Below are 25436 nucleotides of genomic sequence, written 5' to 3'. Positions count from 1 at the left end.
TGCTCTTGTCTAGTTATCACACTGAGAATTGTACTTTTTGTGGGCCAAAATAGACTGACTCATCATTTTCTTGTTTTTACAAGATGAGTTCATTAAGTGAGCATGGACCAAATATGGAAGTGCAAGGACGTCTCGATCAAACAAAGACTGATCACTGCCATTGTGTTCCCAATTGCGACATATGGCTGTGAGACATGGACACACAAAAGCAGATAGAAGCAAAATCGACGCCTTCAAGCTGTGGTGCTGGAGAAGACGTCTATGAATCCCATGGACAGCTAGGATCGCCAACAAAGATGTTCTTGATCATATAAACCCAGAGTTGACCCTGGAAGGCAAGATTACCAGACAGAAATTGACCTATTTTGGACATGTGATGAGGGCGAATTCACTAGAAAAGGAGGTGCTACTAGGAATGGTCAATGGTAAAAAGAAGCAGGGTAGGCCAAAGGCCAGTTAGCTGGAGACCATCAAGGATGACACGGGAATGAACATCAAGCAATTGAAAGAAGCTGTGGAAAACAGGGAAGCATGGTGAGGACTGGCCTACAGAATATCCAAGGGTCGGACACGACTGAATTGATTAGTAGTAGTTCATCAAGAAGCTATGCAACCTTCTGCAAAACAACATGACAAATTACTATATGGGTCGCCTAAAGTTAGTTGCTAGAATGATAAGTGCAAAGTAGGGAGAACGAGAGGGCACTCTCTAAAGTTGAAAGGGGATAGATTCCGTACAAATGTAAGGAAGTTCTTCTTCACCCAGAGAGTGGTAGAAAACTGGAACGCTCTTCCGGAATCTTTCATAGGGGAAAACGCCCTCCAGGGATTCAAGACAAAGTTAAGACAAGTTCCTGCTGAACCAGAACGTACGCAGCTAGGGCTAGTCTCAGTTACGGCGCCAGTCTTTTGACCGGAGGGCCGCCGCGTGAGCGAACTGCTGGGCATGATGGACCACTGGTCCGACCCGGCAGTGGCAATTCTTATGTTCTATATGAGCAATTTCATGCATAATTGCTGATAGAGAATACTTGTATAAGTCTGCAGTTATGTGCCTAACTATAGGTGCATACACCTAAACTAACTTAGCTCACAATTAAGCGCATAACTGATAGTAGTATTCTGTAACCTGTGTGCGTAAGTGATGGGCGCGCCCCTGATCTGCCCACGCCCCCTTTCTCTTGCGGTTCCATGCTAAGAATTTTGCACGCTCGCAGGCAAATTCTGTATAGTCCACCTAAAGTAAGGTATCCCCATCGGTGCGCCTTACCGTGCCTTTAACGATGGCCGCTAAACCGGCTCCAGCTGCTTTAGCTTGGCAGTATTTTGCCGGCCGATTACCAGAATAGCTCAACGTGGTCTTTTCCGAGCTTCCTGGCAGACTCCGACTCTGCCATGCAAATGTATGATAACGAGGTCATACATATTAAAGAGGTAGTCAAATGGGCTCGTCGATATTTAAAGGAGCACTCTGGGCGATTCTCGATCATCACCGGGTGATTCCCCAAGCAAGGTGCCAGCTGTTGATGACCAGCAATTACTGGCTGGTCCGGAGGTGCCGGTATTGTGCAAAGCGGGTGTTTATGGCTGTGGCTCATTATAACAATTAGAAAAAAATATATACACCATTCACATAAATTATAATAGTTTTGGTGGAACCCCCCCCCCCTCAAAAGCACGCTTCTCAAGCACTTGTATTAAAGGTGTGTGTTATGCTCACTTGTTGAAAACTGATGCACTTCCCCTCCCTTCCCCTTCATCCAGTAGCACTGGCGTGCCTATGATTGACAAAATAACATAGCGTTTGCTGGTAGTTCTCCGCCCCACATCCGCATGTGACGTGCGCCTATGACGTGTGCATATATTGCACTCCAATAAGGCACGCACATGATATGTGTGCCTGTGATGTAGCTTTTCCTGGCGCATTCGCACATGGGCACCTCTTACTGTGGTCTATTCTGCGCATGTGCCGATTGCTCTCACCAGCAACGCATCTCATGTAAATTTGGCCATCCTCTGCAAGCCTTATTAGCATGTGCGGTTTTTCGAGGACGACTCGTCTTTTTGAAATTTGTTACATTTACGGCTGTGACAGCGGCCCATTGGATTTTACCGCCAATATTAGAGAATCTACCCCTTAATTGATTAATTGGCACTTAAGTTCAATTAAAGCCAAATATGAGGTGTTAATTGAAAGTTAGGCACCTAACTTGAAAAACACAATTCTATAAAAAGTAGGCGCCTAGTCCAGAGTGCCTACCTAAAAGTGGGCATGGTTAGGGGGGTGGCTCATGGACCTGTTTTTGAGCTAGGTGCCTAACTTAGGCATAGATATGTAGGCAAAGAAAACCCTGGCGTAAATGGGGTGCGCCTAAAATTAGGAAGCGAAGAGTGATTTTATAAAGCGCGCTTTAACGTTTATAAAATCGTGTTGAATTTTTTAGGCAGACTGTATAGAATCGGGCTCTCAAGGTGTGGGACACCGATTAAGCATTCACTCGCTTAATGAACAAAAAAGTGCTAATTTGCATCAATTATAACCAATTATTGGCTATTAATTGTTAAATTAGCTGCTAATTAATGGTGTTGTGCAAGTACGAGATAATAATCTGTAACCTAAAGGCGCGACTTTGCATGCTGTCAATTAATAATAATAATAATAATAACTTTATTTTTCTATACCGCCATAGTCAACTGACCTCTAGGCGGTTCACATAGAAAGAAGGCTGGACAATCAGCGAATTACACAATGTAAGAAGAAGGAAGTTACATAATAATTATGCCCACAAGTTAATGGACATGAGGGGTAAATATTAAAATTGGTTCATCGATATCTAAAGGAGCACTCTGGGAGACCGCGGGGCGCAATGGTTAGAGCTACAGCCTCAGCATCCTGAGTTGTGGGTTCAAATCCCATTCTGCTCCTTGTGACCCTGGGCAAGTCACTTAATCCCCCATTGCCCCAGAAAGGGAAAAATGCTGGAATATCTGAATGTAAACCACTTAGGCTATAAGTTTTATATAAATAAATACACTCAAATCGTAAACGGAGAATTGCAAATAGTAGAGAGAAAAATAAAAATCTATCCAAACTTGGCCAAAACACCATACTACAGATATAAGGAATCATCTGTACAGCTTTGTGCTTCCTGAGTAATTCTGAAAATGAGTTTTGCTAAAGTCCTTGAAATGCAACCACTGCCAAGGAAGGTCTGCTCAGGAAATTAAACAGCCTGAAAGGTTCTCGTTGACCTTGGATGGCTCACAACAAGTTCCTGCCAAAATAGCACTGGACTTGCAAAATGAATTAGTGGCTGAAATAGCTGTCGTCGGCTTGGCATGCACTGGATCCAGCACTATGCCACCAGCATAACTTAGGAGCTGCTTAAGACTGGAGCGCTCGGAGACAAAACCTGCATTGTTTCTAAATCCACTTGTGTCTTCCACAGTCCTTTTCACCCTAGATGTACTGTGTTGGGACAGTACTTGAGACTACATATTGAGTGCATTTTATTTCTAAGCAGTGATTTAAATGCCAGTGAGAACTCCAGGATGTCACATACTCAAGTACCGAGACAGCCAGCAGTCAGATCCAGGTTAGGATATCTAGATCTCCTATAGAATCTGCAGGGGTTGACATGGTTGACTTCTAAAAATGAACAACTTACTGTATTTCTTAGAAGTCGGTATACAGTACTCCCCTGAAATTCACGGGGGTTGCGTTCCAGGAGCACCCGCAAATTTTGAAAAACTGCGATAATTGGATGCGGTTTAGGAGCGGGAATCGGAGGCGGGAGAGGGCTGCAGGGGCGGCTGCTGCGAGTCCCGATGCGGGCTGTGGCGCCTGCGGCTTCGACCCGGGCCGAGATCGCTGGTCCGGCAAAGCAGGTTGGGGGGGGGGCGGAGGATGCGCACGGCAGTGTCTCGGAAGAGGCGGATGGAGGATATTTTTGCGGAGGTTAAAAAACCGCGACTGACTGGGGGAGCAAACACTGAAACACGACTTGGCGGGGGAGTACTGTACTTGTAGATTTGTCATCTTGGAAAATGTTAAATCTTGTTAGCTTTGCCCTATATAAGTGGAAACCATAACATTGGATGTTGTGATATTTGTATCACTTATTGTCAGACCTTTAAAGCTTATGTACATTGAACCGGTATAGTTGGCTGACTGATACTAGATGGTTTCTATTTATCCTTTTAATCTAAGAAAACTGAGAAAATTTGCTGCACAAAATTATACATACTGGGTGCAGTTTTCATACTGCCTTGAGCCAGGGGTTTGTGTATAATTTCTTGAGATTTATCAACTACCTTTATGAAGAGATTCGCTTTCTATGATATTGGCAACCAATGATAAAAAAAGATATAAACTAAACGAAAACTTAGCTTTATATACTGGGTCCAGCGGGAGCTCGACACGGTTAACAGTAATTAATCAAAAATATGCTACGGTTATATGGAGATTAATTTTCAAAATGTTTGGCAAATAGAAAAGTTTTTTTAGAGATTTGCGGAAGAATTGGAAAGGACCAGGACATCTCAAAACTAAAGGAAGTTCATTCCATAATTGAGAAAATTTAAAAGCCAGCGAAAGGCTGAAATTCTTGACACCTTTAATTCCTTTCCTAGAAGGGAGGGAAAGTTTAGGGCTCCTTTTACAAAGGCGCGCTAGCGGTTTAATGCGCGTAATACCGCACGCTAAACCGCCGGCTGTGCTAGCCGCTACCGCCTCCTCTTGAGCAGGCGGTAGTTTTTAGGCCAGCTGAAAAATCACGCGCGTTAACCCCGCTAGCGTGGCTTAATAAAAGGAGCCCTTAAATTGCATAGGAAAATCTGTAGACGTTCCAGAGCAGAGGAACAAGAGGAATGAAAATGTCATACAAAATTTTGAAAATAGAAACATAGAAGATGACGACAGATAAGGGCCATAGCCCATCAGGTCTGCCCACTCTACTGACCCACCCCCAAGTCTACTATCCTAGGGATCCCACTCCCGGTGACAGGTTCCCTTGGCTTAACCCTCTAAGGGATCCCACATGGGCATCCCATTTGCTCTTAAATTCTTGCACGCTGTTTGCCTCGATCACCTGCACTGGGAGCTCGATCCAAGGATCAACCACTCTCTCGGTGAAGAAATATTTCCTGGTGTCGCCATGAAATTTCCCGCCCCTGAGTTTGAGCGGATGCCCTCTTGTGGCTGAGGGTCCTTTGAGAAAGAGAATCTCTTCTTCCATCTCGATACGGCCGGTAATATACTTAAAACGTCTCGATCATGTCTCCTCTCTCCCTACGTTCCTCGAGTGAGTACAGCTGCAAATTTTTCAGCCTTTCCTCGTACGATAGATCCTTGAGCCCCGAGACCATCCTGGTGGCCATCCGTTGCACCGACTCTACTCTCAGCACATCTTTTCGGTAGTGTGGCCTCCAGAATTGCACACAGTATTCCAAATGAGGCCTCACCATGGTTCTGTATAACGGCATTATGACTTCCGGCTTCCGGCTGACGAAACTCCTGCGGATGCAACCTAACAACTGTCTTGCCTTAGATGAAGCCTTCTCCGCATGATCAGCAGTTTTCATGTCTGCGCTGATGATCACTCTCAAGTCTCGTTCTGTTGAAGTTCTAGCTAAGGTCTCACCATTCAAGGTGTAAGTTCTGCACGCATTTCTGCTGCCGAGGTGCATGATCTTGCATTTCTTAGCGTTGAAGCCCAGCTGCCAGGTCGAGGACCAAAGCTCCAACAAATGTAGGTCCTGTGTCATACTATCGAGTGAATTGCCATCTCTTACTATATTGCATAGTTTGGCGTCGTCAGCGAATAACGTTATCTTACTGAGCCCTGCGGTACTCCACTGGTCACCTCCGATGTTTTAGAGAGGGTATCGTTAACTACCACCCTCTGAAGTCTGCCACTCAGCCAGTCATTGACCCATGCATATACATTTAAATTGAACTCTGAGATGAACTGGTAGCCATTGGAGTCTCAAAAGCAAAGGAGTCACATGGTCGAATTTGCATTTTCCATAAATCAACTTCACAACGGTATTCTGAATCAATTGTAACCTTTGGAGGCAGATCTTTGTGATGCCAAAATAGATAACATTACAGTAATCTAGCCGAGATAGTATAATTGATTGGACTAAAACAGAGAAATGGTGTTACGTGATCAAATTTACCCTTATGAGCCAAAAGTTTAATAGCAGTATTGTGGAGCGTTTGAATTCGCCTAATGTTGAATTTTGATAAACCAGCATACGCTATATTGCAATAATCAATGTATGAAAATTCTTATTCTCAACAACAACAAAAAAAGCCAAGCCTAACTGAACAAAGTGATCTAAGGGCATAAAAGCCCTTCCTCATGATTTCTAATATTTGTTCATTAAAGGTAAGATGAGAGTCAACCCAAACTCCCAGATATCTTAATTTTGTTACTACATTAATAGATGTACACTTATAAGATATAGATATTTCTATATCCGGACCTAACCCTGTTATCCAACATGCTTGGCATTTACTGACGTTCCGTGAAAGTTTATTGACGTCCAACCACCTATCAATTTTTAATAGACAATTTTGAAGAATATCAAGATTTCTACTTATCGGGTCAACCTTAATCAACAGCAAGATCTCATCAGTGTAACGGTATACCCTAGCCCTTGATTCCTAAATAATCGCCAATAGAGGAGCAAGAAATATATTAAGTAATAGTAGCGGCAATGCCGAGCCTTGTGGAACTCCATATGTTAAATTGAAAGTCGATGAAGTAGATTTTGAAGCAATCGCAGAAAATGTTCTTTTTGATGGAAAAGAGCGAAACCAGGATAGCGCGTTCACGCCTAGACCAATACTTGCAAGTCTTTCAATAAGCAATTGATGATCCTATTACAACTGCCTTCCTAGACTCTCACTGGCTACCTATGCAAGCACGAATTCAATTCAAATTCTACTGTCTATTATTCAAAGCATTAAATGGCTCCGCCCCCCCCCCCCCTATCTAAACAACCACCTAAACCAGATCCTCACCTCAAGACAAAGAAGAACTCCGAACCCTTTTGCCTTCCCTCCACTCAAGGGCACTCAGCACCAAAAGATGTTTGATAACCTTCTGGCGGCGCAAGCAGCAAAACTTAACCACTCCATCTCCAACCTGTTGACGGCAACGGGCGACTTCAAAACTTTTCGAAAAGAAATCAAAACCCTACTTTTCAAAAAGTTTATCCAGATATCTTAACCCAACCCTTCCCCCTCCTCCTAGATAAATTCAACCCCCAAACCTCCACTTAAATAATCTCTTCCTCCCCAAAACACCAGCCAAGTATTCAGATCCCTGAAATGTAACGTAATCTTATTTGTACTCTAACTGTAATCTATTTGTTATATCACACAGTAACGTACAGTCAATTTAATATCCAATTTGCAAGTTCTTCCGGAATTAATCCAGGTACCTCTCCTCCCTTGTAACCAAAAAAAACCCAAAAAACCACAAACCCCGAAACTGTTGTAACTTCACTGGAAATGTCCAGTTAGCTCTTTTGTAATCCGCCTTGAACTGCAAGGTATAGGCGGAATAGAAGTCCCTAATGTAATGTAATGTAACTAAGTCAAATGCCGAGGCTAGATCTAATGAAACAGCTACACATCAAAAATCCATCATCTAATCTGCACTGGCTACCGATTGAACAAAGAATCCAATTTAAAGTGTTGTCACTGGTACATCAAATAGTATATCATACTATATACCGTATTTCCCTATGTATAGGCCGCCCTCATGTTTAGGCCACAGGAAATGCCGATATAGGTTTTAAAACTCTTAGATAAGCTGCCCCATATTACTAGCTACAGCTTATCTAAGCGTTTTAAAACCTAAAACGGCCTATACAATGGGGCAGCCATTGTATATCCCTCTTCACACACACCCCTTCCCCCCCCGGTAAATACCTTCGCCGGTTGCCTCTTGCCTCATTGCGGCCAAGGGTGCAGGGCAGGAGTATTCTTTTCGGCATCCAGCCGGTGCTACGCTGCTTCTTCAATGCCTGGGATTCTTTTGGGGGGGATTTTTTTTTGTCTCTTTTGGACATTTTTTTTAATATATTGAGCAGTTCTGAAAGTTTATTTGCTCTTGTGCAATGCTGGTCTGATATTTTATTTTATTTTTTATTTTATTTAATCTCATTTTGACAGAGTAACATTGGCGTTGTCCTCCAAGCTGTCTTAGAATGGGATCTGGCGATGAGATTCCTGGAAAAAGCGTTAGAGACGAGCATCAAGTATCATGGCACCAGATCCCTGCAGGTGGCTTTGAGGTATGTTAGTCCACTTTCACGGCGATGACACGGTGACATAATTTGTCACCGTCACCGTCCCTGCAGATAACATGAAACCATCTCCATGCCATTCTTTAGGGAGAGAGGGAAGAATCTTGGCATGAATGGGCCCAGCCACTGACCCTCAAGCCTTGCATTGAAGAACGCTGATGTAGAAGAACTGAGGTTGAGATAGACACTAAAGAATGGAGCCTTGGTTGGCCACTGTTGGAAACAGGATACTGGACTTGACCAGCCTTCAGTCTGTCCCAGTACGGCAGTTCTTGTATTCTTGTTTGAGCCAAGTATAGGATCAAGCCATTGTGACAGCACTGCTGAGGTTGGCTCTTAGGCATTGGTGGAATGAGGCATTATGACATCACACTCTGAGCTGTAGAATGTCCCTAGTTATGATTTTAAAGGGTTTGAGAATTGTGCAGATGAGGACAGAGCTTAGGCATTGGTGGAATGAGGCATTATGACATCACAATCTGAGCTCTGGAATGTTGCTACTATTTGGGTTTCTTCCAGGTACTTGTAGAGAATGACAGGGACAGAATTTGTCCCTGTCCCCGTGGTTAACCACAGGAAACCATCCCCATATCATTCTTTAAGGAGAGAGGGAAGAATCCTAGTATGAATGGGCCCAGCCACTGACCCTCAACCCTGTTGAATGCTGTAGTAGAAGGACTGAGGTTGAGAGAGACACTGGAGGATGACAGTCTCTGGTATCCAGAGCAGATATTGTGATGTCATAATGCCTCATTCCACCAATCCCCAAGAGCCAACCTCATCAGTGATATCACAATGGCTTCATTATCCTATACTTGGCTCACATAAGATTCAGAGTATGAATGGGCTCAGCCACTGACCCTCAAGCCTTGTGTTGAAGAATGCTGGTGTAGAAGGACTGAGGCTGAGATAGACACTAAATAATAACACGGAATTGTTTCCCGCGGTTATCTACGGGAACAGTGAACTTTGTCAGCGTGTCATTCTCTAACGTGTAGCAACGCTTAAGCATGCCCAAAGCGACGTGTGGGCATGGCTTTGCCCAGAAATGGCCCTGGGAGAGAGCCTAAGTAACTCCGTAGATGAGAAACAGATGCCTGAAATGCAAGCCTGCAGAATGCTGGGAGTGTAAACACGATTCTTTATAGGACACCAGTGTATTAGTGACATGAAATCGGCAGCTGCTTTTTAGGTGACCGCTGATACCAGCGTCCTTTACAGAATCAGGCCTTTAGTCCAGCGATTTTCCATTTTTCTCGTACCGTCAGAAAAATATGGAACAAAGAAAATGGAAAATCGCTGGACTAAGTGTTTTGCTCTCAATGGAGACTGCCCCAAATTTGTTGGTTGGGCTGAGAACTTTTTAGCGACCCCTCATAAGATTTTAGAACTGCAGTTGTCAGTCCTTTGATGAACAGATAGGGCTGCCGAGTATCATACAGCACTCGGCTTCCACGTGACTTCTTGCAGTGGTTGCAGCTTTGAATTTGACCCCCTGATCATTTATAGTTGATTTGTAAATGTTATGTAAAAAAAAGGTCATTGTGTATCCTTTTTATTTTTTCTCTCAGTCATCATTTAATCGCTCTGGTCTACACAAGCAAAGCGAACTTCCGATCCGCCATGCAGCACGAGAAGGAAACCTACACTATTTATAAAGCTCTGGTGAGTAGGATCTCAGCCTTGTCTTTGGCGGCATGGTCTTGTTCGGCTCTGTGTTCGAGCAAGGACTCGGAAATATTACAGACCAACACGCAAGTTATGAAGAAGATTTGGTAGTGAAGAGACATTCCAAGTTAAACTTTGATATCCCACCTGTAATGAAAATATCTAAGCAGTTCAGTTTTATAAACAAAAAGGGGGTAATTGTCAAACAAGGTAATCATAGTTACTAATTATTAAATAACTAGTCTTTAAACCTGTTACATTAATGGGTGCTAGAGCAGATGTCTGTCTGTCTGTTTTGTTTTCTTTGTCTCTCTCTCCTTGGATGCTGTCTGTCTGTCATTCGTTCTGTCTGTGGCTCTCCCTGGCCCCCTTTGTCTGTCTGTCTCTCTCCCTGGCCCCCTTTGTCTGTCTGTCTCTTTCCCTGGCCCTCTTTGTCTGTCTTTCTCCGTGGCCCCCTTCTGTCTCCCCCCCCAAAGCAAACCAAGATTGCTCCCTGCCCCCTTTCCCTCTCCCCCACCCCAACTTCCCTGTGCAGCAGCAGCATTTCCCTCCTCCCACCACTTTCCTATGCAGCAACATTCCTACATTCCCTCCCCCTCCATTTCCCTATGCAGCAGCAGCATTTCCCTCCCCTCCCCCCACCCCACTACCCTGTGCAGCAGCAGCATTTCCCTCCCACCCTTCCCTGTGGAGCCGCAGCATTTCCCTCCCCACTCTATTTCCCTGTGCAGCAGCATTTCCCTACCCTCCCCCCACCCCATTTCTCTGTGCAGCAGCATGTTTGTTTCTGGCCGGCTCCCTTACCCTTTCAGCGCACAACAACCAACCTTCCTCTTCCCCGGACCCGATCTCCACGCTCCCGCCCCAGTACCGAGGAACACGTGATGCGTCCAGCAGCTCGAGCAGTGCTCTGCGCCGCCACTTCAGCTAGCGACCAGGCGCGGTACCGCGGGGTCGGCAGCCCGTAGGCTCGACTCTAAGGCGGTCGTTGCCGGGCGCCGTTGAAAGAGCTGCACAGTCACGTGCCTCCAGCCACTGCACGCACCTCCAGCTAGCGTAGGCGCTGTGAGATCTGGCACAGAAGCAAACCTCACGGCACCAGGAATCACGAAGTTTCAACAGCGCATGCGCGCTCTAGGGTTTTATTATTATAGATAGAAGGGCAAACACAAGGAGAAAACAAAAGATACAGTTCTCTCGGAAAGGGTGGTACAAGGGGGAAGAAAATACAAGAGGTGGATGTATGGTCCAGGCCCTGTACATTGGGTCACCCAGGTCAGGAAGAGGCTGACTGAAACCAGTGGTTTTGTTTCTGGCTGAAACGGAATCTGTGGCTTGGTTTTAGCCAGAATCTTATCAAAACTGTGGCTCTGCCACTGATGCAACAGCAGCAGACCAGCTGCCTCCTACTCCCAATAGAAAACATGCCTCCCTTCCCCCCTCCATGGTAGGCCCTCACTAGGCCTACCTCATAAAGGCCTTGGTAGTCTAGTGGTGTCCTCAGGACACCAAAATGCTCCTGTTCCCATCTGCTGTGCTGAAAAATGGCAGCCATGATTTTCCCACGAGAGGTCGAGTGGGGCTACAGTTTTTGGTTTCCACTGAAAATGCACAGACATTTTCAGCAGAAGCCTGAACCTGGATTTCCGTCAGCCTCTAACAATTTGGGATCATGATGAGTGCGGATTAGTGTATCATAAATAAAAGGGCCGTGAAATTTTAGATGTAGGGAGGGAGGAGTCTGATCTTCACGTACAGTGAAAGATGGGGCTGACGCGCTGAAGGAGGATTGTCTTGTTGTATGAAAACAGATTAAAATGCTGCTAACCTGGTGCCTCCTCTTCCGTCCTAAGCAAATGCCTCGTCCATCTTGTGGCAAAGCCAATCCCGATGCCTGCTACTGTGTGTCTCTCCTATTTCTCTCCGAAAATATCATTAAAATCTCAAATATCTCAAATCTCAAATATCTCAAATCTCAAATATCATTAAAATACTCAAATAGAGTAATACAGGTTGCGTATTTCGCAATAAGAAAACTACCTCAATCAGGTTGGGATCTTAGACAAGTTCTACAAACGTTAGTGCTTTGAATGCTCGACTACTGTAATATTGGGTGATGGGATAATCGCACGCCAGACACCAGCGTGCTGACAATCGAGCGCTGACAATTCAGCGCAAGAAAGAAGCGCGCCGCGGGAAAACTTAGTTTTAAAGAGCTCTGGGGGGTATGGGAGGGAACCCCCACACTTTACTGCATGGTGTTCACCCTGCCAGTGGGGGGGGGTGCAACCCCCCCACATTATAGAGAAAAAGGAACTTTTCCCGAAAAAAATCGGAAAAAGTTCCGTTTTCTCTATAATGGAGGGTTCCAACCCCCCCAACAGCAGCGCAAACACTATACAGTAAAGTAGGGGGGGTACCCCACTCACACCCCGCTTCAGAGCTCTTTAAAACTAAGTTTTCCCATGGCGCGCTTCTTTCTTGCGCCGAATTGTCAGTGCTCGATTGTCGGTGTGCTGGTGTCTCACGCGTGACTGACTATGAACCGTAATAGTGTTTATCTGGGCCTTCCAACTGTGCGTTTGAAAGTATTGCAGATTCTACAAAATCCAGCAGCTCGGGTTTTGATGGGAAACTCACGTTTTGAACATATTGCTCCAATTTAAAAAAAAAAACTGCATTGGTTGCCAATCTGCTATCGAGTACAATTTAAAAGTTTGTAAATAACTTGCCAAGGGATTTTACCTGATTATCTGACCAAATGTCTGACAATGCATAGACTAAGTAGAACATTACGATCAGATAATGGAATCCCCTCCAGGGATTCAAGACAAAGTTAGACGAGTTCCTGCGGAACTGGAACTTAGGCAGGTAGGGCTGGTCTCGGTTAGGGCGCTAGTCTTTGACCTGGGGGCCACAGTGGGAGCGGACTGATGGGCACGATGGACCACTGTTCTGACCCAGCAGCGGTAATTCTTATGTTCTTAGGAACGAAGTGAGATATGTCCGTACCGGAAAATCCTGCTTCTCGGATGCAGGTCCAGTTTTGTGGAATATCTCGAGATGTCTGGAGTGATAATGACTTTGTAAAAATGTGCTACAGTTCAGGAAGTTACTTAAGACATACTACTTTTGTTCTAGCTTTTAATTGATTTTAACAATTTATGTTGACATGGGACAGTAAAATATGACCTTGAAGAAGAAAGGAAAGTAAGGTCTGAAAGATGGTTTTCTCCTGATTTTATTGTTTGTTGGGGTAGTAATGTTTTGATAAGTTTAATGCCCATCAAACATCAGTCTTAAGTATAGATAATTTTAATAGGAGATTTAAGAACCTCAGAGATACCACTCAGGACTAGAGGTCTGCATGGGAACGGGGATCGCGGGAATCCCCCCCCTAGCCCACGGGACTCCCACGGGGACCCCCCTCTGGCCCACGGGACTCCCACGGGGACCCCCCTCTAGCCAACGGGACTCCTACGGGGATGGAAGGCTTTGGAAGCAGGGTTCGTCCATATAATATAATGGACACGTCAGCCTTAGTAAAAGAGGGGGTTTATAAGTTCATTACCTGAACAGAAAACAAAAAAAGGGTTCCCCCAAAGAGATTCCACAAGGAAAACAGCAGCGCAAACACAAAAACTGTGGAATGATGATCCTGTCAGAAGTAATTGCTGCTTTTTATGGGGACGGGCGGGGATGGAGATAATTCCTTGCGGGGATGGGTGGGGACGGAGAGGATCTTGGCGAGGACGGGTGGGGACGGAGAGGATCCTGACGGGGACGGGTGGGGACGGAGAAGATCCTGACGGGGACGGGTGGGATTTCTGTCCCCGCGCAACTCTCTACTCAGGACTCGTATCATCACTTTTCTCCCCGGCTTTCAAGACCACATATTAAAGCTAAGGGCTCCTTTTACGAAGGCGCGTTAGGGCCTTAACGCGCGCTAGCCACTACCGCCTCCTCTTAAGCAGGCAGCAGTTTTTCGGGTAGCACGCGCTACAACGCGCGTTACTCAAGTGTGCGCGTTAAAAACACTAGCGCACCTTCGTAAAAGGAGCCCTAAGTGTCACTTCTCCCTCCGTTTTCGTTGTGATAGGGGATTAACAGAACCGCAAACACTGAAAAACCGCGAATAACTTTTTTTATATGTTATTTGCTGTTTTCTATTAAAAACCATCGTGAATATGGTGAAACCACGAAGAACATGGCGGGAGCCCTGGCCTGTTCCTGAAGGAAGAGGCAAAACATGGTGAAGAAAATGCCGGGAATCAGCGATTTCTCTATGCAAGCTGATGTAATTTGGGGGGAGGAGCCAGCAAGCTAAAAACCCGTGACTAATCGAAACCGCGAATACGGAGGGAGAAGTGTATTCTTATGTGCCTTTTCTAAGTTACTTGTTACAACTTTAAGTCTGGTTAGACCCAGGGAAGAGACGGCAGATAAAGCTTAGGACAATCAACTATAATAAAAGGCTAAGCACGCACGTGCTGTTGAAAGATCGCGATTCCTGGTGGCGTGAGGCGTACTTATGTGCCAGTCCTCACGGCACCTACGCTAGCTGGAGGCACGTGAGTGTGCAGAACACACCAGCAACTCCTACCTCCCGCTGCCGCTCCTCTTCAAAGCGGCCTGCAGAGGTTCGCCAGCCGATGTGGCGAACCTCGCAGGCCGCTCTCCACCTTCCCGACATGATGCTGAAGGAGCCGGGGTTGCCGCTGCTGCCACACTCGCAGTCTTCCTGCAGCCCTGCCCTCCGCCATTAAGCAGGAGAACCTGCTCGACGATCTGGGCCGAGAGGTGAACGATACAGCCCCTGCCCTAGACCGACACCAGCTCCAGTTGGAGGGAGGGTAAGAATGGGAGGGGGGGTGGAAACGGAAGGGGGCCACGGGACAGGCAGGCTTGCACAACAGGGGACCAGGAGGAGAGGGAAAGGGGGCTGCTTTGGGGGGAGGGGGGCAGACAGCAATCATCAGGGGGGAACAGAAGGAGGCCACGGAGCACGCAGGCATGGCACAACAGGGGGAGAGGGAAAGGGGGTTGCTGGGGGGGAGGGGGGTGCTGGGGGGCAGAAAACAATAATGCTTTGCTCTGGGAGGGGGGAGACAGAAGGAGGCCACGAAGAGACAGGCAGGCATGGCGCAACAGAGAAATACAGGTAGGCAGGGATCCAGGGAGGGAGAAACAAAGAAAAAAATCCAGACAGACAGACATCTGCTCTAGCACCCGTTAATGTAATGGGCTTAAAGACTAGTGAGTGATATAAATCCTGAGTGGTGTCTCTGAGGTTCTTAAATCTTCTATTAAAATTATCTATACTTAAGACTGATAATCGTCTTAAGGAAAATAAATAAGAGAACCTGGTGATACGAAGGAGTTGATAAGTTTAATGTACATTTTTATAAATGTGTATGTGTGCTTGTTAGCCGCTTAAGTTTATAAGCGAATTAATTTTTTTAATAAACAAATTTCTCATGAATGTGGGTGTACTGAAATACAAAGTGCCACCATGGGTGAATCTCTTTATAAAGACGGTTAATAAATCCCAAGAAAGCAAGCCATTTGCAACCTTCAGTGAGGGGAAGACGGCCATCTTTGTTCTTAACATTTCACTTATGTTGTTAAATCTAGCTTGGAGACTCGCATGAAAGAACGAAGGAAACTGCTATCTTCCTGAAACATGTCACCCAACAGGCGGTGAACCTACAAAGGACCATGAACGAGATCTACAAGAATGGATCCAGTGCAACCATTCCACAAGTCCAGGTTTTCTGTTCCTCATTTCCACTTGGCATGGCTTTTCTTGAGCTGTCTGACGGTGGCCATTCCAAGTCGCAAGTACCAGGCCGAGGCCAAAATCTATTTCTCGCGCCTCATTTCCAGGCATAAGCAATGACTGAGGGGTTTGAAATCAAATAATTCCAAAGTCCCAGCTCAGTCCAGCTACTGAAGACGGATGTTTGTTGTTTTCTTGTTTGAAATCGCTAAACTGTTACCTAAAACAACATATAGCTTATGTCTTTGCGATAGACGCTTGCCAAGCACTGTGTTTTTGTATGAAGTATAGGATATAACCTTTCTTTAAAATCCATGTTCGGCTATACTTCTTATGTGTATTCTCCAGATTGTCTCCCAAATTTGTCCTGGGGGCTTTCAGTGGTTTTGAATCTTTATTCATTTTCTTATGTTACAACAAGTGTTTTAAATAGATTCATTAGAAATTTGAATATACACACTTGATTAATTCACATATTAATTTTAAATTTAACATTTCTTTAAAAACTCAATATTATATAAATTTATAATATTATGTCAAAAATCTAAATTTATATAATTATTATTGAATATAATAATCCCCCATCCTTCCCTCCCTTCCAATCAATAATACATACAATCATCTTTATTGTAAATTCATTCAAATGTTGATATAGTATGTAGTAATCAGGAATAAAATCCCACCCCAATCCCTTCTATTCAATTATCTTATCTTGGGAAAAGTTAATCATTCATTACAATATTCTGTTAACAGTCCCCAGATTTTTTGAAATTTACTCACATTGCCTTTTTGTGTTGCAATAGCTAGTTCCATTTTGTATATATGGCATACAGAATTCCACCAAAAAATGGGGGCTTTCAGGATATCCATAATGAACTTTCATGAGGTTTGCACACAGTACTTCTATTGTATGCAAATTTCACTCATGCATATTCATTTTTACTCATGCATATTCATTTTTACTCATGCATATTCATTGTGGATATTCTGAAAACCTTTTTCTTTTTAAAGTTTCTGTCAGCTGGGGATTCACGCCGACATGTTTCCCCACTAGGTTGTTCCCTTCTCTCGCCATATCCCGTTAATGGGCAAGTTGGATGACTCCCAAGCCGACAAACTTTAAAGAAGAAAAAGAAAAGATAAGTGCTAAAATCTACTATGAAGGTCTTAAAATTGAGATAAAAAATGAGACTTGGTAAAATGAATGCCTGAAAGAATATTAGTGGATCGATGACGACTTGTTTGCATTCTCTTTAAAAAAAAAAAAACCTACTATGAGTTTACTGTATTATTTTCTGAAGATCCAATTGATTAGAAAAGATATTAATATATAGGTTGCACAATATTGGCTTGATATTTATAAAATGGTTATCATAAAATCCACTAAGTATGTGGAGTTCACAGAGTCAGTTATGATTTTTCATAGGAAGTGAAAATAGAGAATGACATGGGAACAAATTTGTCCCTGCAGGAACTCAATTTCCCCGTCCTGTCCCCGCGAGTTTTTTCACTGTCCCTGCCCCATTCCTGTAATCTCTGCCTTGACCACACAAGCCTCAGACACTTATGATTTTAAAGTGTTTGAGGCTTGTGCAGATGAGGACGGAGCTTAGGCATTGGTGGAATGAGGCATTATGACATCACAATCTGAGCTCTAGAATGTTGCTACTTAGGATTTTAAAGTGTTTGAGGCTTGTGCAGATGAGGACGGAGCTTAGGCATTGGTGGAATGAGGCATTATGACATCACAATCTGAGCTCTAGAATGTTGCTACTTAGGATTTTAAAGTGTTTGAGGCTTGTGCAGATGAGGATGGAGCTTAGGCATTGGTGGAATGAGGCATTATGACATCACAATCTGAGCTCTAGAATGTTGCTACTTAGGATTTTCAAATGTTTGAGGCTTGTGCAGATGAGGACGGAGCTTGAAGGGATGGGACAGGAACAGGAAAAGAACTCACTGGGATGGGAAAATGAGTTCCTGCGGGGGTTTGGACAAATTTGTCTCCGTATCATTTTCCAATGTGAAGTAGGAGCTGCAACACTCAGATTGGCTTATTCCCCCCCCCCCCCCCCCAAGTAGCTTGGAGCCGAATGTTTGCTGTTCCATTCAGCTTTCAGATTGTTTGGAAGTGGAATAAAGCAATATTAATGTGATGCACTATAGTTTAATGAGGAAAATGATCAAGGTATTGGACACCAAGGTCCTGATTCTATAATAAGACATATGATGGCTGATAGACCAAATGGCCCATCCAGTCTGCCCATCCGTAGCATCCACTATCTCCTCCTCTTCCTAAGAGATCCCACATGCCTGTCCTATGCTTTCTTGAAGTCAGACACAGTCTTTGTCTCCACCGCCTCTACCGGGAGACTGTTTCACGCATCTACCACCCTTTCTGTAAAAAAGTATTTCCTTAGATTACTCCTGAGCATATCGCCTCTTAATTACAGTTAAGCACCTAGATCGAGATGCCTAGCCAATCTAGGTAACTAACTTAATTTTCTTAATCAGTGCTGATAATTGAAAGCACCATTAAAAAATTAAAAATTGATTTAAAAAAATTAATTAGCCAGTAGGCGCCAAACTTGCCTGCCAGCAAGTAAGGGTGGTTAGGGGCATTTTCAGGGCAGATTTTGGGTGTGGTTTGACTACCTGAGTTGCACTCATTTAGGCCAAGGAAACCCCGGTCTAAAACTCTGGCATAAATGGCAGCGCACCTAAGGATTCGACACCTGGTGCCTAAGACTGCTTATGCCACCCCTAGGCATAATTCTATAAACAGAGCCTGGCAGAAATAACAAAGGAAAAGGACATTTTAATTTAATCACAAAATTGTGATTACAGGGCAGACTGGATGGACCATTCAGGTCTTTATCTGCCGTCATTTACTATGTACTGAACGTTGCGAGAGAAGAGGGACAGCCTTGAAACCGCCTAGTGGCGAAACATGTCGGCGGTAGTCCCCCCAGCTGACAGAAACTTTAAAGAACGAAAATAAAAAAGTTTTCGGAATATCCACAATGAATATGCATGAGTTAAAATGAATATGCATGAGTACAATTTGCATACAATAGAAGTACTGTGTGCAAACCTCATGAATGTTCATTGTGGATATCCTGAAAGCCCCCAGGACAGGTTTGGGAACCTCTGCAGTGGATCGGCTTGATGCTCCCAGACAATCTGGAGAATACACATAGCTGACCATGGATTTTGAAGAAATGTTACATCTATACTTCACACAAAAACACAGTGCTTGGCAGGTGTCTATCGCAAAGACATAAGCTATATGTTGCTTTAGGTAACAGTTTAGCAATTTCAAACAAGAAAAAACAAACAAACATCTGTCTTCAGTAGCTGGACTGAGCTGGGACTTTGGAATTACAGTGGCACCTCGGTTTACGAGTGCACTGGTTTGCAAGTGTTTTGCAAGACGAGCAAAACATTCGCAAAATCGGCGCCTCGGAAACCGAGCGTGCCTCGATTTAGAGCGCCCCACCGCAATCCAGCACCCTCCCCCCCCCTCCGCCGCGACCTGAGGTCCCCCAGACCCACCCGAACTGGCTTCTTACTTTCATCTCGACCTCGGCACCGGCATGTCCTGTGCGTAGGTACCGGTGCCCAAAGATCGGCCTCCTCTTCTGTGCTGGGCCTTGAGCATCTACGCATGCTCAAGGCCTGCGAGTTCACGCTCTCTCCGAGATTCTCAGAGATCTCGGAGAGAACGTGAACTCGCAGACCTTGAGCATGCGCAGATGCTCAAGGCCCAGCACAGAAGAGGAGGCCGATCTTTGGGCACCGGCACCAACGCACAGGACATGCCGGTGCCGGTGTCGAGGCCGAGATGAAAGTAAGAAGCGGTTTCGGGTGGGTCTGGGGGAATTCAGGTCATGGGAGGAGGGTGCCGGATCGCTGGGGGGAGCAGTACTGGTTCTCATGGGGGGGGGGGGGGGATAGAGCAGCGCCGCTGGCCTCGGGGGGTGTGAACGTATCAAAGCGAGTTTCCATTATTTCCTGTGGGGAAACTCGCTTTGATATACGAGTATTTTGGTTTACGAGCATGTTTCTGGAACGAATTATGCTCGTAAACCAAGGTATCACTGTGTTTGATTTCAGACCCATCAGTCATTGCTAGGAATTAGATGCCATTTATAGAATCAGGCCCCGATTGTGCAGTCTTATATTAGAACAGAACGCATGCCTGAAAAGTAATGTAATGTAATTTATTTCTTATATACCGCTACATCCGTTAGGTTCTAAGCGGTTTACAGAAAATATACATTAAGATTAGAAATAAGAAAGGTACTTGAAAAATTCCCTTACTGTCCCGAAGGCTCACAATCTAACTAAAGTACCTGGAGGGTAATAGAGAAGTGAAAAGTAGAGTTAGAGGAAAAATAAAAATAAAATAAACATTTTAACAAGACAGCATTGATCTAAATACTTTGGAAGGTAGAAGAGAGGAGAGAAAGGAATAGAAGCAGAAGGGGGAGCCGTTGAACAGTAGAATTCTGGAGAAATTTAAATGATAGAAATAGAACAAAACAAAGACAAAAGGCAAAACAATAGATAAGATTAAAGATAAATCATAAGCTGGAAAGAAAAATAAAATAAAACTTTGTCTTCAATCCACGGTTTCAGCGTCAGTGATGAAGTGGAGCAAATAAGTTTAGGAGGAGCGATTGACTTTTCCAGAAAGGGCTTCTTCAGGGAAGAGACTTGGCAGACAGTCCCAGGATGCCTATGTCTCCTCCCCTGCGATGTTCTCCCATCCATGCATTCCCTCCCAGACACATCTTTTTAACATGAGCACTCATAATAACCACACTTTCACAATCCTTCCTTCTTGTGTAGACTATGCCACCAGAAGCGGCAACTTTGTTAGAACAACTGAACCTTATCAACAGTATCCTACTGATTAATGTGAGGTAAGAAGAAATGCTTTCTGGGGTTCAAAGCTTTGCACTGTCCCAGATGGAGGCTATGGTGAATCATTCCCGAATTAGTTCAGTACCGCTCTTTTCCTCTGATTTAAAGTCTTACGCATTCATGCAGATAAGATTGGTTTAAAAAGTTGGATCTTTTGGTTGGTATTAGGGTTCAAAGCACCCCAACCTATAAATCACATGGATGAGAATTCTAATCCGATGAGCACTGTGCCACGGGGAGCACCTTCTGCCACACGTGGTCACAGGCAAGTTAAGGTGCCTTGTGGCCGTTGCAGTGAGGCTGCTGACTCTCTTCCAGTGGTTTAAAATGGACAATAACTGGTGTCGTAATTCCAGGACGTATGTTTGCCTCCTTCCATTTCTTTAAGTGTGTGGTGCAGTGAGCTATGGCCTCGGCACCCTGAGATTGTGGGTTCGAATCCCACACTGCTCCTTGTGACCCTGGGCAAGGCACTTAATCCCCATTGCCCCAGGTACATTAGATAAGAGCGGGAGCCCGCCGGGACAGTTAGGGAAAAATGCTTGAATACTTGAATAATTTGTAATCCGCATAGAATTGTAGGATATGCGGAATAGAAATTATTAAATAACTAGCTTTATAGCCCGTTACATTAACGGGTGCTAGAATATGGGTGTGTGGGTCTGTCTTTATTTCTTTCTCTCTCTGTCTCCTTAGCCGCTTTCTGTATTTCTGTCTTTCTTTCTTTTGGCTGTCCACCACCACCCCTTCCGTGCTCCCCCTGTCCATTCTCCCTTCCTTTTACCTCCCCTGTGTCCACCACCACCCCTTCACTGCTCCCCTTATCCAGCAGCAGCCCTTCTCCCTTTGTTTTACCTCCCCCCTGTCCATCAGCACCTCTTCCTACTCCCCCTGTCCAGCAGTAGGCCTCCCTTCCTTTTTTTTCCCCCTCTGTCCATCAGCACCTCTTCCTGCTCCCCCTGTCCATCAGCAGGCCTCCCTTCCTTTCCCCTCCCCCTGTCCATCAGCACCTCTTCCTGCTCCCCCTGTCCAGCAGTAGTTCCCCCTCTTCCTGCTCTCCCTGCCCAGCAGTAGGCCTCCCTTCCTTTCCCCCCCTTCTCTATCCCCCCAACAGTCCAGCATCTCCCTTCTCTCTCTCTCCCATCAACCAAGCATCTCCCCTCTGTCTCCTCCTGTCAGCCGCTGCCATGGTGTCCAGCTCCGGCGCGTTGCTCAAAGGCAGAGCAGCGGGAGCAGTGCCACCAGCAGCAGCGCCGCCATCTCTGCTTCCGGACACTGCGGGAGCCCTTCTCAAGGGGGCGGGACAGGCTGCTGAGGAGCTTCGGGGGCTGCTGCTGTTAGCCCTGGCAGAGACGTCTTCCGCTATCGGATCGATTTTTACATGTCACCGCTGAGCTTGCGGCAGTGCCAGCGCCGCTTTCCCTCTCAGCGGGCCGGGCCAGAAAAGGAGGAGAGTTACAGTTGTGTGCAGTCCTTCTGATGTATGGTGACGTATAAGCGCGCATGCGCACTCTTGTGGCCACATCGCGACGGATCAGGGAACACGGCTTTAGAGTGCGCATGCGCGCTTACCATTTTATTATATATGACAATGTAGATGAGGACAGACGCATGTGAATTCTAAAGAGCGTCGCAATCTTAAAATGCCTTGCTGTTGGACTAGGATTTCCCTTGTTACTTTATTCATTTGCATCTCACTTTATACAAAGCGGATCACAACAAATACATACACAATAATGTAGCAATACTTGCATAGTAATATAAACAGACTGGTCACCGTCCAGCGCTCATACAACAGGAAACTCGGATCCCGTATTTCATCTTGCTAAACAAATGTCTGTTCAGTAATCTTTTAAAATTGCTCAAATTTCTTTGCTGGCATATATACGACAGTATCGCATTCCATTCCAGGAAGAGAAGGGCCAGGCGTGTGCAGTGATTGCACGCTGCCGGCCCACAAGCCTTCCCCCCCGATGTCAATTCTGATGTCGGAGAGAAGGTCCGGGCCAGCCAAGCAGCGATTGGCTGGCCTGACATCGGGGGAAGGCTTATGGGCCGGCGGCGTGCAGTCACTGCACGTACCTGGCCCTTCCCTTCCTGGAGTTGCGGCAGCAAGCAGGCATCGAGCAGCGGTGGGGGGTGGGCAGTGGTTATCCTGTGTACCCTCAACAGGTGGTCCGCATACCCCTTAGGGTATGTGTACCGCAGGTTGAGAAACTCTGTTCTACTGTACATTGTTAAAGCACATGGCAAGATGTACCTGCAAATTCAAATTGGAGCCAATTATCACTCAATTATTGGCACTAGCCAATTTAGTTGGGTACATATCTTGGATCGGTGCCCACTTTTGGGCACTATATATAGAATCTGGGAGATGGTGATTCAAGATTTTAATTGACTAATTGAACCCTTATGTTTTGATGAATGGACTTGAATCTTCGATTCAGTAAGCAATATGTGAAAAGAAATTTAGCTACCGTATATACTTGAATATAAACAGATTTTGAGCCAAAAAAATGGTCCAAAGGTGAGGGTGTCAGCTTATATTTGGGTCAGCATCTACCCGTCCTCCTCCCAGACCTATTGCAGGCCTCCAACGGGCCTGCAGTAAGACTCAGGGGGCCAGCGGTGGGCTGGGACAGGAGGGATCCCTCCCGCCTCCTGTCCTAGCATACTCGAAAAACTTTTACCCACCAACCTGCCTCCTTTTACAATCCCAGTGATTCAGCAGTGAGCCGGAGCAGAAACGGCCTTCTTGCACTCCTGCTTCGTGGCGAGCCACTAGTGATTGGCTGCCTTGAATTCTCGAAAGCCTCTTGAAAACTTGCGACAGCCAATCACTAGCGGCTCTCCACTGAGCAGGAGCGCAGGAAGGCCGCTCTTGCTCCTGTTCACTGCTGCACTACCGGGTCTTACAGCATGCTTGGCATGGGCCTACAAGGCACAGGAAGGGAAGAGGACAGGGTGCAGAGCCTGCCCTGCCAGGAAGGAAGGGGGGTGGAGGGACAGGGGCAGGGGACTTGAATATTAACATCCCCCCCCCCCCCCCGTTTATATTTGAATCAATCTTTTTTCCTCTTTTTTGGGAGGGAAAGGTTACCTCTGTTTATATTCAAGTCGGCTTATATTTGAGTGTATATTTTAATGGTATTCATGTCTGGAGTGAAGCCACCAATTGCTACACCCTCTCGTCTATTTCTAAAGGGACAAAGAGCCAGAAAAAGTCACAGAGGGAAAACTGGCACCTACAGAGGATGAATCAAATGTGAATCGGGTGCAGACAGACGAAAGGGTTCCCAGACAACCACTGATGGACAGGGAAGCTACAGACGAGCCAACCAAGGCTGAGCACAACATTCGGGAGGCGGACCCTAGTGCAGAGTAGCACTACTCCTTCCACAAAACCAGACCTGCGTTGTAAGGAGCCACGTCTGTCCTAAAACTGCCTTTGCTATTGGACCAGCTTCGGCTCTTTTGCACTAGCATAAGGCTTGGACATTTTCAAAAGTTGTTTTTTTTTAATATCGTTTTATTACTGTGCAATTTTCTGTGCCTTTAGCGAGAGACTTTCCTAGTCTGAAAATACCTATGCAAGCCTTTTCCAACAGGGTAACTGTCTGCTGTGCTACAGCATAGTTAACTTTCAGTCACTGCAGCATGGCGAACTGAGAGAACTGTGCCCCAAGTATGTCTCTCTGGTGGTGGCCGTCACCCCACTGATCACTGTGAGATAAACTTCTAAAATCAAGACGTTTTCAGAACTCTCTTTTTGGGTGGAACTGCAGAGTGTAAAACTGTAATCAGATGTACCTCAATTAAGGGATGACTTAGTTTTCCTTTGAGGAAGACAGTGCCTCTCAGACGCTGCTCCAGCAGCATTTCATTCTCCGAGTCCACCTGCCCGGTTGGGTGTTTAAGCCATCCACATTGAATGGACTTGAGAAAGTTGCATTCGCTGTTCAAACAGACCAGCGTGGAAGAAATGAGGCGATTCCATTACTTTAGGACAGTGTCTCAAACTTTTTTTTTTTTTGCTCTGGCACACTAAACGGAGCAAATGGTTGTTGTGGCACATTAAATTGAAATTATAAAATTGCAAAACCAACAAAAAATAAAATCTGAGAATTATTTATTTGCCATCCCCCTTTCATGAAATCTCATTAGCCTTTTTTTTTTAATGAACGTCGGAGCTAATACTGCCGTGGCTGGCGATTTAAAAAAACAAACCTAATGCGGCTTCATAAGAAAAGGGGGGGAGGGTTAAAGTTCTTTAAGCTATATATATGGTCAATTGTAACAATGATGAAACTAAAGCAGATACAACAGAATTGCTAATCAGTGTGATGGATGAGCTTGTTTTTGAGTGCAAATGAACTCAAAACGCGACTCGGCAGTCGACAAGCAAACACGCAATTCATCGTCCACCATCTGCGGTCATTCTGTTTTTCAATTTCATTTCTGGCAGAGCTGAAAATCCAGGTTCGCAAAGATAAAGATCCAAACCGTAACCAAGCCTTGACGGCTTTGTTGCTCAAGTTAGGATAACTACTGCATAAAAAAATTAAACTCAAATTACTTTGCTGCTAATTATCAAAGGCCAGTTACGTCAATGAATGATTCTAGTCTGGGCCGTTGTACACAGATGTCCATAACATTGACAGACTCTTGTGTAGGTGGCGCACATGTCATCTATTCTAGTGTATACTTATGAAGAGAATTTTTAAAAAATAAAGTAAAA

At 45.2% G+C, this 25436-nt stretch overlaps 1 protein-coding gene across 3 annotated transcripts in view; it reads left to right on the top strand.

Annotated features, from left to right (window-relative positions):
* Positions 1–24446, top strand: part of LOC117365748 (clustered mitochondria protein homolog) — a 116153-nt gene extending 91707 nt beyond the window's left edge. For all 3 annotated transcript variants that reach the window (XM_033956523.1, XM_033956521.1, XM_033956520.1), the window contains 5 exons: positions 8189–8310; positions 9894–9987; positions 15625–15759; positions 20624–20697; positions 23903–24446. In XM_033956523.1, coding sequence (XP_033812414.1) covers positions 8189–8310; positions 9894–9987; positions 15625–15759; positions 20624–20697; positions 23903–24083 — 606 coding nt within the window. In that variant the 3' untranslated portion in view covers positions 24084–24446. The remainder of the gene's footprint in view (positions 1–8188; positions 8311–9893; positions 9988–15624; positions 15760–20623; positions 20698–23902) is intronic.
* The last annotated feature ends 990 nt before the right edge of the window (positions 24447–25436 follow it).

Source organism: Geotrypetes seraphini, chromosome 8 (genome assembly GCF_902459505.1).
Source record: "Geotrypetes seraphini chromosome 8, aGeoSer1.1, whole genome shotgun sequence".
Lineage (NCBI taxonomy): Eukaryota > Metazoa > Chordata > Amphibia > Gymnophiona > Dermophiidae > Geotrypetes > Geotrypetes seraphini.
The sequence above is the reverse complement of the archived record's forward strand: the minus strand, read 5'-3'. Positions and strand labels throughout refer to the sequence as shown.